Source organism: Vigna unguiculata, chromosome 11 (genome assembly GCF_004118075.2).
Source record: "Vigna unguiculata cultivar IT97K-499-35 chromosome 11, ASM411807v1, whole genome shotgun sequence".
In the NCBI taxonomy this organism is placed as follows: domain Eukaryota; kingdom Viridiplantae; phylum Streptophyta; class Magnoliopsida; order Fabales; family Fabaceae; genus Vigna; species Vigna unguiculata.
This window is the reverse complement of record NC_040289.1, coordinates 5,552,669-5,564,962: the sequence shown is the minus strand read 5'-3', so window position 1 is coordinate 5,564,962 and position 12,294 is coordinate 5,552,669. Positions and strand designations below refer to the sequence as shown.

Sequence of the window (12,294 nt, the reverse complement as noted above, 5' to 3'; positions counted from 1 at the left end):
GGTGACATGTGTAAACAAAATAAAAATTAAATTAAAAAAATAAATCCAAAAAACCACAAATTGACACATGACATTGATTTTAACACCGTTTGGTCAAACTAACAGTAATGATCAAATTAAATCATTTTTCACACTAAGATCAAATTGAGACAAAAAGAAATTGAAAGACCAATTTTGACATGACAAAAATAAGTATCAAAAAAGTAATTTAACTTAATTATTTCTATTATAATTAGGATGACAACTAAGCTTGTTTGTAATGATATTGTTTGCATTTGTTCCATTTTTACCATAAATTTTCGCATTGTTTGGATACATATATGAATAATAATGTCCGATGTTTTCAATTGAACATGGGATAGGTATATAAATATTCATCCAGTCCGTTTTTTTACCCATTGCAATATTCATTCATGTCTTCATCCTCATACTGCTTTAAAGTATCTAAAATGTATAAGATAACCTAAATAACTTTATATAATGGTGTATTATTAATTACAATAAATCAAATTGTTTTTAATGTTATATTTGATTGTTTCTATTTTTTTAATAAATTTGTTTATTATTTTTTTTTGTATAAGAATATTTGAATGTCAATTTCAAAAGTTTAATTACATAAACTCTTTATTTATTTAATAGGTAATATAAAAAATTGTTAAATATGTAAATAGTTCCTGAACTTAAACACAAAATTGGAATTAGTCTTTGTACTAAAATTTAAATAGATTTTGGTCCTCAAATTAAAAATAAAATGAATGGATGCACTCCTCTTAACCCAATGAAATTAATAACTATTCTTTTTTGTATACTAAACAACGTTTTGTGTTAACATTTAAACTCAAACTTCTCAAACGTCAATTGCCAACCTCAAATGCTATTTGACAAATAAAAAAAAAAATGAATGACAGCTGGATTAGGAGAACTATATGTATTTAATTTTAAAATTTAAGGACCAATACAAAATTAGAAGATAGACGAATTCTAATTTCAAATTTATGACTAAAAACATATTTAATTTGATATAAAAGAAATATCTTCTTTATTTTTTTTATCCTTAATTTTGTTTCACTTGAATAACTTTTGTTTGGTTGAAACAATTTTCATTATCATATACTTAATTATATACTTATTTTTCTATGTGTATTTCGTTTCATGATGTATCGAATGATTCTAAGTAGATATGGCAAATAAACTTGTTCTGTGGGTATTTTTCGAACTCGTCTCCGTTTGGACGGAAAATCCCCATATTGACTAGTATGAGTATGTGTATAGGGAATACCCGAAATTTTCAATTGGGTATGAGGATGAGGATAGGAATGGAGATATACATATTTGCATCATCCTTGTTCTCATATCCACCATAATTCTCGTCATCGTTTAAATTATTAAAATATTTATTTTGTATTAAGTAACATTATAATTATAATTATAATTATATATATATATATATATATATATATATATAATTATAGGCTACATGTTGTCTAACTCTTGTTATAACATATATCATAGTTGGATAGTATGATGACCTGGTTTCCTAAACCAATAGTTTATAGTACATATTTTATTATTGTAGTTATTCTGCAGTTCACCTATTTTTAGCCATTGGCATGGACGACGATCTGAAAAAAGTTAGACAACATGTAGCCTATAATTATGCATAACTTGTGGCTCTCTCACCAAAAAAAAAAAGTTAACTAGTTGAACATATTTTTATTGGACGGTTAGAGGGACAAATCAAAAATAAAAGCAAACTAGTGCTCCCCCTAAAAATATATATAACGTAAGCATTTCTTAGTCGGCAATTTCTAGTTTCTTTTTCTAGTTAGTACATAACTTACTCTGGTTTATTCTATCTCCAATGAAGTAGTAGTTTTTATTGTGGAAGCAGTACACAACTCTAAAGAAGATAAATTCTCGTTAAACATATTTCTTTGAATATAGAATGCTGGTCTTGAAGGCAAAGACACTATTGCACTCTTGTTTGTCAACATTGATATAACGTCAGACATTGTAGGTCGATCATTTGCATAATGTTCAGCACATAGGAGACCAACATGAATACACCTCTGCACTTCATCATAATCAAATGACTCCTCTAATGATGGATCCACTGATTCAAAACACTTTTCATCTTTCCATAATTCCCATACCTATAAGTATTTTAGAAATTAGACATAGAATATCATGCTAAAATGCAAACTCACCAAAGCTTATTTTACATACATGCCCAATTAGATTTATTGGGTGGTCATCATCATAAAAAAAACCAGTGTTTTTTCGTCCACTAACTATTTCAAGCAACAACACTCCAAAGCTGTACACATCTGACTTTGTAGAAAAAATTCCTTCCATAGCATATTCTGGAGACATATAACCGCTGCAAGAAGTATTGCATGATAAAATAAATTTTATTTATACATTGATACAAAACAAATGTAACAAAGTTTAGCAAACTCACTATGTCCCAACAACCCTGTTCGTATTTGATATTGAGTCTTGTTGAGTAAACATTCTGGCCATTCCAAAATCTGAAATTTTGGGATTCATGTTCTCATCAAGAAGTATGTTACTGGTTTTCAAGTCTCTGTGAATGACTTTGAGTCTTGAGTACTTGTGCAGATACAATAATCCTTGAGCAATTCCTTGTATTATGTTGAAACGCTTGTTCCAATCTAGTAATTTGCTTCTTGAACAATCTTCCCAATGATCATACAGTAGTGATTTGTGTTAGAATGTATAGTATACAAATGTAAACAAGTGACTTTTTCTTCTAGTAAATCTATCATAAAAAATAATTGCAATTGAGAATGATCAATGTTCACTTACATGTGTTTGGATAGATCCATATAATGATGGATGGAAACAAATTTTATCTGTTTGACATCTACAACAAAACCTAATTAGATAATGATTAACACATTCCTCACCGAAAAGATAGAAATCCAAGCTTTTGTTGGGCATATACTCGTAAATTAGAATCTTCTCTTCTTCATGAATGCAGCAACCAAGTAGTTGAACAAGATTCATGTGCTGAAGCTCACATATAAGTGTTACTTCATTTTTGAACTCCACAATTCCTTGTGCAGAACTTTTTGAAAGTCTTTTTATAGCAACCTCCTCTCCCGTTGGCAAAGTTTCCTAATAAAATCAGAACAAAAGGTCACGAGTCTTCCAAAACAAAGTTATCAAAACATAAGTGCAGTAGTTTCAATATCACCTTATAAACTGGTCCAAAACCCCCCTGTCCTAACTTATTTTCAGATGAAAATCCATTTGTGGCCGCCACAACCAACGGATAATCTAATATTTTTAAACCGTGTCCCTTTTTGAAATCATTTCCAAAATCTTCGATTAGAGATAATTTCATCGCCATTTCTTTCCTTTTCTTCTCTGTTCAGATGAAAATGAGAAATATTAAAATATAGAAAAATGATAAAAGACTAATGAGTTTAAAGTATGTAACTACCTTTTCGTTTCTTTATGGCTAGGAATAGAACGGATGCGCATATTATGAGTAAAGTAGTTGCTATTCCTGTACTTATCCATATCCACCTTTTTGTACCTGCAGGTTAATTTGATGGTATAATTTTTTTCACTGCCATTGTTAAACGTTCTAACAAGTAGACATGTCTAAGGGAGCCAACCCGGCTCACACGGGTTGGCTCACCACGAGCCGGATTGAAAATGAGTGAACTCAACCCGGTTCACTTTTTGGTGAGCCAGAAATTTTGTAACCCGGCTCAACCCACCACGGGTTGGTGGGTTAAGTGGGTTGGTGAGCCAACCCACCTAAAATTTTTTTTTTTTTAGTATTCAAATATTTAAATAAATTTTTAAATAATCCATGAGATGACAATCATAGTAAAATCAAGAACCAATGTTTTGATCATGCTCACCACCAATATATGAAGAATTATTTCCAAGAAAATATCCATTAGTCTAAGAAAGCATGGCTAATATTACAAATTTTTTGTCATACTATTCAACAAAATATAAATAAAAAAACTATACATTTTTTTCATGCTAATTTAGAAAAAAATTGTTTGTAAGACGGTTACTTGAGTAATTTACTATAAAGATTATAGTTAAAGATTAAAATATCAGCATATATATAACTTGACAATCAAATTAATTAAAAATTAAAACTATTCAAATATAATTAAGCAACATTCTAGCATTTAAAAATATGAAATTATGAACAAATATAATAGGAGTAGTAAATAATTATTAAAAAAAATTAAAAAAATTAAAAAAAAATTAAAAAAAATTGTAAAAAAAATTTGGTGGATTAAGTGGGCCAACCCACCTTCAACCCGGCTCGAACCCGTTTAACCCGTGGGTTAAGTGAGCCGGGTTGAGTTCAACCCACTTTTGAAAAAGTTAAATTTTTCTCAAATGTCAACCTAAGTCTGCTTGGGTATAAGGTTAATCTGAGTCGGCTTGGGACGCAGGTTGATCTGAGTTGGCTCAGACCGATTGTCAACTCAAATCGGTTCAAGGTGAAGATTGACTCAATTTAGCCAAAGTCGAAGGTCAATAAAATTCAATCTAGACCAAACGTCGAGATAGGTTACCCATGCTGAAAATCGAGTTAATTCAAGTTGAGTTAAAAATTAAGTCAAGTCAATTGAGCTCAAAGGTCAAGTCATATCGACTCTAAACATAATAAAAATTTTAGAGGAATTAAAATAGAGTGTACATGACTTTGAACACATTTAAGTTTTTCATAAAACAATTTTGAATACAAGATTTGAATTTACATTGTATTTTTAATTATCTATAAATGTGTGTACATTATATAGATACATGTCTAAAAAGTTAAAATATAAATAGACAAATACTTTTAAAAGTTATAACAATATAAAAATATAAATTATAAATTCAATATCTGTTAAGTCTCAAAATATTTAAACAGTGCATTGTAAGGTCCACTTACGTTGCTGCCCTTATTTTAAAGGGGTCACCCCAAATTTGGTTGGGCCTAGGGCTGGCCCAAAGGACAAACAGACCTTAAGTCTTCCCTAACACACTCTTCCCTTCTCATTCTCAGAAAACAACCGCTTGTTCATCCCTGTCCCCCTAAAACAGAGCTCTGCTAGGGTTTCGTTTCCGCTCATTTGTGCTAGCTAAAAAGTTCACTCCGTCTCATGTAAGTTGGTCCTTGAACCTTACTCCTTCCCTTCTGAGTTGGTTTTCGTGATTTCTGTTAGGGTTTGCGATAGTAACCCTGTTATCCTTCTGTGTCGCTGTTCCAACTAGTGAATTTGCTCCTGGATCTACAGAGTTCCTTGGCTTAGGGGTCGGAGTCTGATATTAGCCCCTTTCCAGGTAAGGGAAGCTATGACTTACTCATGTATTTCGTTTTTCCTATTGTTCTGCTGTTGTTTTAAGAGTCTATGATTGGTGTGATGTTATGAATGCTTGGAAACGTTTTAGCATGTTGGTTTGGATTGGTATGTGTGGCTGTTGCAGGGAAACAATGGCGAGATCTGATAAACTCGCCCAAGCGAGCCTGTCTCGCCTAGGCAAGATGAGCAGAGACTCGTCCAAACCTTTTCACGCGAGGGGTCACTCAGGCGACCAGCTCAATTTTGAGCGAGTGAGCATCTCGCTCAGGCGAGGGGAGTCTCGCCTAAGCGAGAATGTGCAGAGGCCATGTTTTAGTGTGTCAAGCTCTCGCTTAGGCGAAGGGAGCTCGCTTGAGCGATAGACCCTCTCGCTTGAGCGAGACCCTTTAGCCTGAGCAAAGAGCTGGGCGAGAGTGCATTCTAGTTTGGCGTTTTCCCTATTCTTGACTGTTTGGCTTGTATTTGATTGGATTATTATATAATAGCATGAGGGGAATGAATATGCATGAGTGGGAGGGTGTATGAGTTGTGAATGACGAACTTGAATAATTCTTGGCATGTAATGAACATGAAATGCTTGGTTATGAAAGTGGCATGATAATGAGATGAATTAAAATTTTATATTCATGGATGGAGTATGATGAGTTGGAATGGATTTGACCTGGAACATGAAAAGGATTGGTTATAAAGGTTGGCATAATATATATACATGCATGATAAATATTACTTGGTTGTTTGAATTTGTCTGGTCTGCAGTCAGTGCATAATTCCTTGAAATCTCTAGGTGAGATTTCAGGGTCGTGCTTCAGTGGTCGGGACGTAATTCCATGACCCCTATTAGTGGGTGTCCATGGTGGTGCCCCATCTATATAGTCTGGTAAGGATTCAAGATAAGGTTGCATCCTGACACTCTAAAGAGTTAGTTAGCCTCACTTAAAGCGGACTGACTCTTGTGATGAGAGTATCAGGAGGCCTGGAACTCATAAGGGTTAACCTTCTATATGGGGGATTGAAACATTGTAACACTTGTAACACTTAGCTCAGGGGTGAGCAGATCGGGGGTGAGCAGAGATATTCACCACAAGTGCAAGCATCCGCTGAATCCGACCAGGTTATATGTATCCGGATGAGTCGAGTCGAGTCTTAGTGTATTGATTGGAAGGTCATAACATGCTTGAATGATGTATGTATATTGGACTGTGAAAGTATATCTGATTGTATGATAAAATCACTTTTGGCTCTAGCTTACCCTTTGCTTGTTTGATTGCTTTGTATGTTGTTCTTCTACTTTTGCGATGATCATCAATTTCTTACCTTTTTACCTGTGATCCATGAGTCCCATTGTATCAATACGGGTGGTTCAATCAAAGAGTCATAAGTGGTCATCACTTGGAAATAGAAAGAGTCATGGTATTGTCTACTCATGTTATTGATCATTGAACATGAGTTCAGGCATGACGCTCAATAGGGCATTCCTGGTATACTACTGAGATTCCCGGAAGCATGAGTCCAATCTATCTTATGGGAATAGATGCGAGAGGTACTCGTGGTTAACATGGGAGAGATAATTCTGCTGCATAATCTACCTGGGTTGGACTTCTTGTGTTAATTGGGCTTTTCTTTCAGGGCAATAGCCGATGTACTGTCTGGCCTTTGGACTTCATTTGGAGAACATTGTCGTTATTCCTTTATATTTCTTTTGGTATCGTGGTGTGCCTTGGTTACTGTACAAAGTTATATTTGTACTTCAAAACTTCATTAATATGTTATTATATGTGACGTTTCCTTTTAATTTGGTTTATTAATTAAATAGAACATTACACGAATACTGTTATTTCTTTAAATTAGTTATAGTAATATAACAATTTATAAATTATCTTCATTCAGCGATCAAGATTACGGAGAACATAGATTTCTTATCCGCAACACGAGTTCCAAATATTCCTAACCTTTTGTGTCAGCGAAGAAAAAGAAAAAGAATCCTAGTGAAAAGAAAAGAAAAAAAAGTAGGGGTTATCTTTAACAGTAAAAAGTAAGTTGATTAGTCATTGTTACAGTATGTTTAAAGGTACATCTCCTACATACAGTTTCTAAAAGAAAAAGTTAATATATAGATGCAAGTTAAAATTATTTTGTAAATAAATTAAAAATTATATTTTAAAAATTAATAATTGTTTAAACTAATATAAAAATAACCTTTACAAATATATACACTAGTTTCCATTTATAAGTGAATTAGATTTTTTTAATTTAATATAAAAAGCAGCACATCAATGGTCGACAACAATTTTAGTGTCATGGGACCATATCTCTCATCTCACTTTCGTTTTGAGTCATCAATTATGTTGTCTTTACATTATTGAAATTTGAAAGATATGCGATATCTTTTATATTATAGCGGGCACGTTTAACACTGTTCTTCTCACAATAGGAAAATTGAGTTCATATTTTATTATTGAGTTCCATTCGAATTTTGAAACATATCATTGTAAAGAACTTTAAATTCGAAAAGTCTTAAATATATATTTTCCTCTACAATTTTGTATAACTTTATAGACGTTTGATTTTTGTTTTTATAGAAATTAGTTATACTTTTTCGCCGTTTTCTTTAAATTAAACAATTTAAATTGATTATTGTTTTCATGGTTTATCGAAGAAATGTATAATAAAATGAGCTAGAATAAAATCCCAACATGTATTTATTTATTGTTGTTTAGTTTTATAAACTACGTAATATCTTATCAATATAATCATAATTATCATAGTCTTAGGAGACCTACGTTAATTTAGTATAGTTTAAAATAAGAGGTGGCAATGCAGACCGACCCGACCTATTTATTCACTTCGCATTTGGTCTACCAGATGCGGATCGAGATGAGCCGCTTCACTTTGAAAATGTGCGCTCAATAGTCTAGCCAACCCTGCATAGGTTATGACCCATGAGCTTGTAGATCGACTCGTTTCGTTTTTTTTGAAAAAAAAACTGTGATAAAGCCTTGAATGTCCTACAAATTGGGAAGCTTTAACGCATTTACAACATTAAACATAAACTTTGGGAAGTTGAATGATAAACTGATAATCCACCATTTTCATTATATCCTTAATTTGATATGCATGATGAATTCTTGAGATTTTAACACATTCAAAGATATATAACATTGTTTTTTCATTCATATAAAAATTTTGAACGTTCATGCAAAAGCCTAGATAGAAAGTAACCAAATATACACAAGTGCAAAATAAACTTTTTTTATGCGAGTTGTGTGTTGGACCGTTGTGTCACGTCCCTGACCCGCACGAGTTGCGGGTTATGCAAGTGGACTACCTGTCTTGGTCCCCTAGGGTACACGACCCTAAGGAGCGACCTTATGGAGGCTGAAGGGTTGCACGTCCCCATCCCCTAAGGCACACAACCATAAGAAGAAACCTTGAGAAGTAAGGAACTACTCGCCTCTTCCCAAACAACCCTAAGGAACAAGTGTAACATCCCGACTGGATATTACGAATTTAAATAACAAAATAAAGAAAAATAATTAACTTCATTTAATGAAACATCATTTCCCAAAAACACAGGAAATTTAAATCTTTTATTACACCAATACTAGTCCAAAAAATCCATGATCATAAAATTCCATTATACTTATAAAAGTCTCGTAATGCGAAGATTACAATTTATTCAAAACATAGTAAAATTATGAAATCATCAATCTATGATAAATTCTCCCCAAGACTAGCCCGCTCCGGCTCTATGCCTCACCAGAACCACCTGCAACATCATCTGCTCACGTGTACTGCGTACACGATCATCGCCAAACACAAACAGATAGGGTGAGCTAACATAATAAACACATATATATTATTCATATACACATAACAAACCATGTTCGATATTAAATTCACATCAAATGAATTCCATCCTTTGGTCTCACATGGCCACAACCATGGTTTGATATCCAATCGCATCAAAGGAACCTCATCCTTTCCTTCCACATGGCCACAACCATGTTAACCGTGTTCTACGTCTTCTAGTGAGTACCTCAAGGTGTCTTGATGCCATACCTATCGGCCACAATCGATAGAGCACGTTCGGGAAACCATGCTACGGATCACACACCGTAGCGCCAGGTGGAGTTCCCAATACGAACATAGTTTGTAACGTCCCAAGACTACCAAACTCGTCAACTAAATACTGAGGAGGGCAATCTATCTGGACCAATCCGTACTGGCCACAACCAGCACACTCAAACCGGCAACACTCGTCAACCTGAGCCATAACTCAAGAGTTCCTCGTGTTCATCCGCTATCCTGAGCCACAACTCAAGGGACGTCATTTCGAGCCACAACTCAGAGAATGTCACGTGCTTAACCCCTATCCCAAACAACAACTCAAGGGATACGTTCTAAGCCACAACTCAAGGAACACCAGCAACCCACCTTAAAAAGATATCATAGAAGCCTTGTAGACCACGCATCACAAATCAAGCATAAACCAATTCGATACAACATTATTGCTTGCCTTGAAACACACAATTACACTCTTCTTAGCTTAGGCTAAAAGACTTCGCCCAAGCATCGAAGCCTATCTCGCTTAAGCTAAACTCGCTCGCCTGAGCGAGCACCTTGCATAGGAAAAATATCCTCGAACTCTCGCTTGGGCGAGCCTTACTCGCTTGGGCGAGGTCACCTTTCGCTTAAAACTAACATCTCTCGCCTAGGCGGCGAGTTAAACAGAACACCCAACCAATCCTCGAATTCTTACTAAGGCGATGGGCTCTCGCCTGAGTAAGACGCTCAAACAGAATCATCCCAATACTTGCGATTTCTCGCTTAGGCGAGGCACACTCGCCTAAGTGAGATGGCCTGTCGTCCAAACTCAAAATTTTCCGCTTGAGCGAGACGCTCGAGCAGAACAAGTTATATTCTCTACTATTTTCGGCTAGGCGAGCCTTGCTCGCCTAGCGAGAATAGCAGACATTGTCAATGTTACGCACACGAAAACTAGAAAGACAATTTCCAATACCCCATTCCAACATTATCATGCAATCCATTACCATAATCTATTTCATATACTTGTTTTAACCCCAATTAAACCATCAGAATTTTATATTAAAACCCAACAATCATACAGCAAAAGAAACCACATCATGTTCATACCAAAGTATAAAATGCTTTACAAATTACATCAAAATAACCAACCACAAATGCACATCTGATGGAACACGAATCTCATGGTATATATGCCTCAAAATCATGCAGACAATATAGCAATACAAAAATTCAGGTTCAGCTCCCCTAACCTGGAATTTCCTTTGCTTAAATTGAAATGATATAGCTCCCCCTTTTGATCACCAATGATCTCCTTAGCACCAATTGAATTTCCACTCTTCTAATTCACCCTCTATTCACTTTATTACCTCAATTTCGTGCACCTCCCAAATCTCTCAGAAACACAGCCTCTAAAAACCCTCTTTCTTCAAAAAATCTGCCTTCTAAGGGGTCCTTAATGTGGGTTGATGGCATAAAAAAATGAAAATTGGTTTAAGTGGTTGATAATTGCCATTTAATGACCATTATGGCTATTTTTCCAACCCCTTTGGTTGCCCCTTCTGTTAGGGTTTTCTCTACCCTTTCATATTCATGCCACAACTAATTTTTAGCAAAAAAAGAGTTAAGTTTAGGTTCACCAAGGTTCGAACCCATACCATGTTCATCATCAAATCATTGCACAATCACTCACGCAATTCATGTTTCATGACAATTCCTATAAATATAGGGTTACATTATTACTCCATATGATCAATCATATTATTAAAAATGATAATAAAACAAACAATACATAATTGGCATACATAAAACTCGAACCCAAGTCCTCTCACACAAACAAGTACTCTCAACCACTTGAGCTAGTACTTTTCCACGTCACATCAATCAATATTTAATGTCATAAAGGCTCCCACTACCTGCATTTATTAATTAATTAATTTTCACGGGTCTTACAAAAAGACTGAGAAGTGAAGGACTACTTGTCCTCATCCCAGACAAAGGACTACCCATCCTCGTCCCACGCAGCCTTAAGAAGTCACTAGTAAACTACCCATCCCCTCTAGGATATATATCCTAGGAAGGCAACTAGAGACCATTCACCTATAGGAATTATCCCATATACGGCCTAATTGGATACATGTCGGCCCAATGCAACGACATGTACTCAGACTGACCAATTAATCAGGATAGTTTAATCATCTAATTGGGAAATAACCCCAGTTTATGTGACTTATCATGATTAGCAATTAATTAAGTTTACTATATCAAAACCCAACCAAGTAATGCCCATGAACCTTACCATAAAGGTACATTTTACGAAATGTATGATTACGTTATTATTCTGAAAATTGACTCTAGTATCTCAGACTGACTTTGGCATCAGAGTGTTTTTTGCAGACATTCTCCTCTTTTTCACATTCGAGAACAAAGGACGAGATACCCCTGAAGTGAAGACCTTAGGATCTTGAAGACCATTTAGGAGACTTTACGGAATGTATATTGTCTTTGTGAAGAAAGAGCACTGAAGGCCGGAAGACTTGAAAGATTTTGAAGATGGTTTCTACGAGAATCAGAGTTGTAGAAGTCAGGGGACCGACCCCTCAGCTAGCTTAGCCACCATACTGGAGGCCCAAGCAAAGATGCAACAAGAGTTTGCTAACTACAGAAAAAGAAATGCTAAAGAGATGGATGCCTTAAGAGAAGAGAACACTAGGTTAAAAAAGTGGGTCTATACCGCCAAGGGTAAAGGGGTTTATGAATCTGGGAACGTAGAACCAAAGGCCACTATCCATGAAACTGAGAAGGAAAGTGAATACAACCCAACCTAAAGAACTAAAGGGGTGACGAACAAGTCCACCGCCACACGTAACAACCACTACCACCTCATTGATGGAATCAC

The 12,294-nt window shown here is 35.0% G+C and overlaps 1 protein-coding gene across 1 annotated transcript; it reads right to left on the bottom strand.

The window, feature by feature from the left end:
* Positions 1-1,756: 1,756 nt before the first annotated feature.
* Positions 1,757-3,508, bottom strand: LOC114169234 (G-type lectin S-receptor-like serine/threonine-protein kinase At1g67520). Its single transcript, XM_028054287.1, has 6 exons — positions 3,470-3,508; positions 3,221-3,393; positions 2,931-3,141; positions 2,462-2,699; positions 2,227-2,380; positions 1,757-2,153 (listed from the first exon to the last, which is right to left on the bottom strand). Exons 2-6 carry the CDS (start codon positions 3,374-3,376, stop codon positions 1,848-1,850), a joined length of 1,065 nt encoding a protein of 354 aa, XP_027910088.1. The 5' UTR covers positions 3,377-3,393; positions 3,470-3,508; the 3' UTR covers positions 1,757-1,847.
* Positions 3,509-12,294: the final 8,786 nt, after the last annotated feature.

Excerpts from the sequence above, each read along its gene's own strand:
- LOC114169234 (XM_028054287.1), bottom strand. The coding sequence starts at position 3,376 with ATGGCGATGAAATTATCTCTAATCGAAGATTTTGGAAATGATTTCAAA. Across the intron at positions 2,700-2,930 it reads CTTGGATTTCTATCTTTTCG|ATTGTTCAAGAAGCAAATTA; the intron begins GTGAGGAATGTG and ends ATCATTGGGAAG. Across the intron at positions 2,154-2,226 it reads CAATAAATCTAATTGGGCAT|GTATGGGAATTATGGAAAGA; the intron begins GTATGTAAAATA and ends AAATACTTATAG.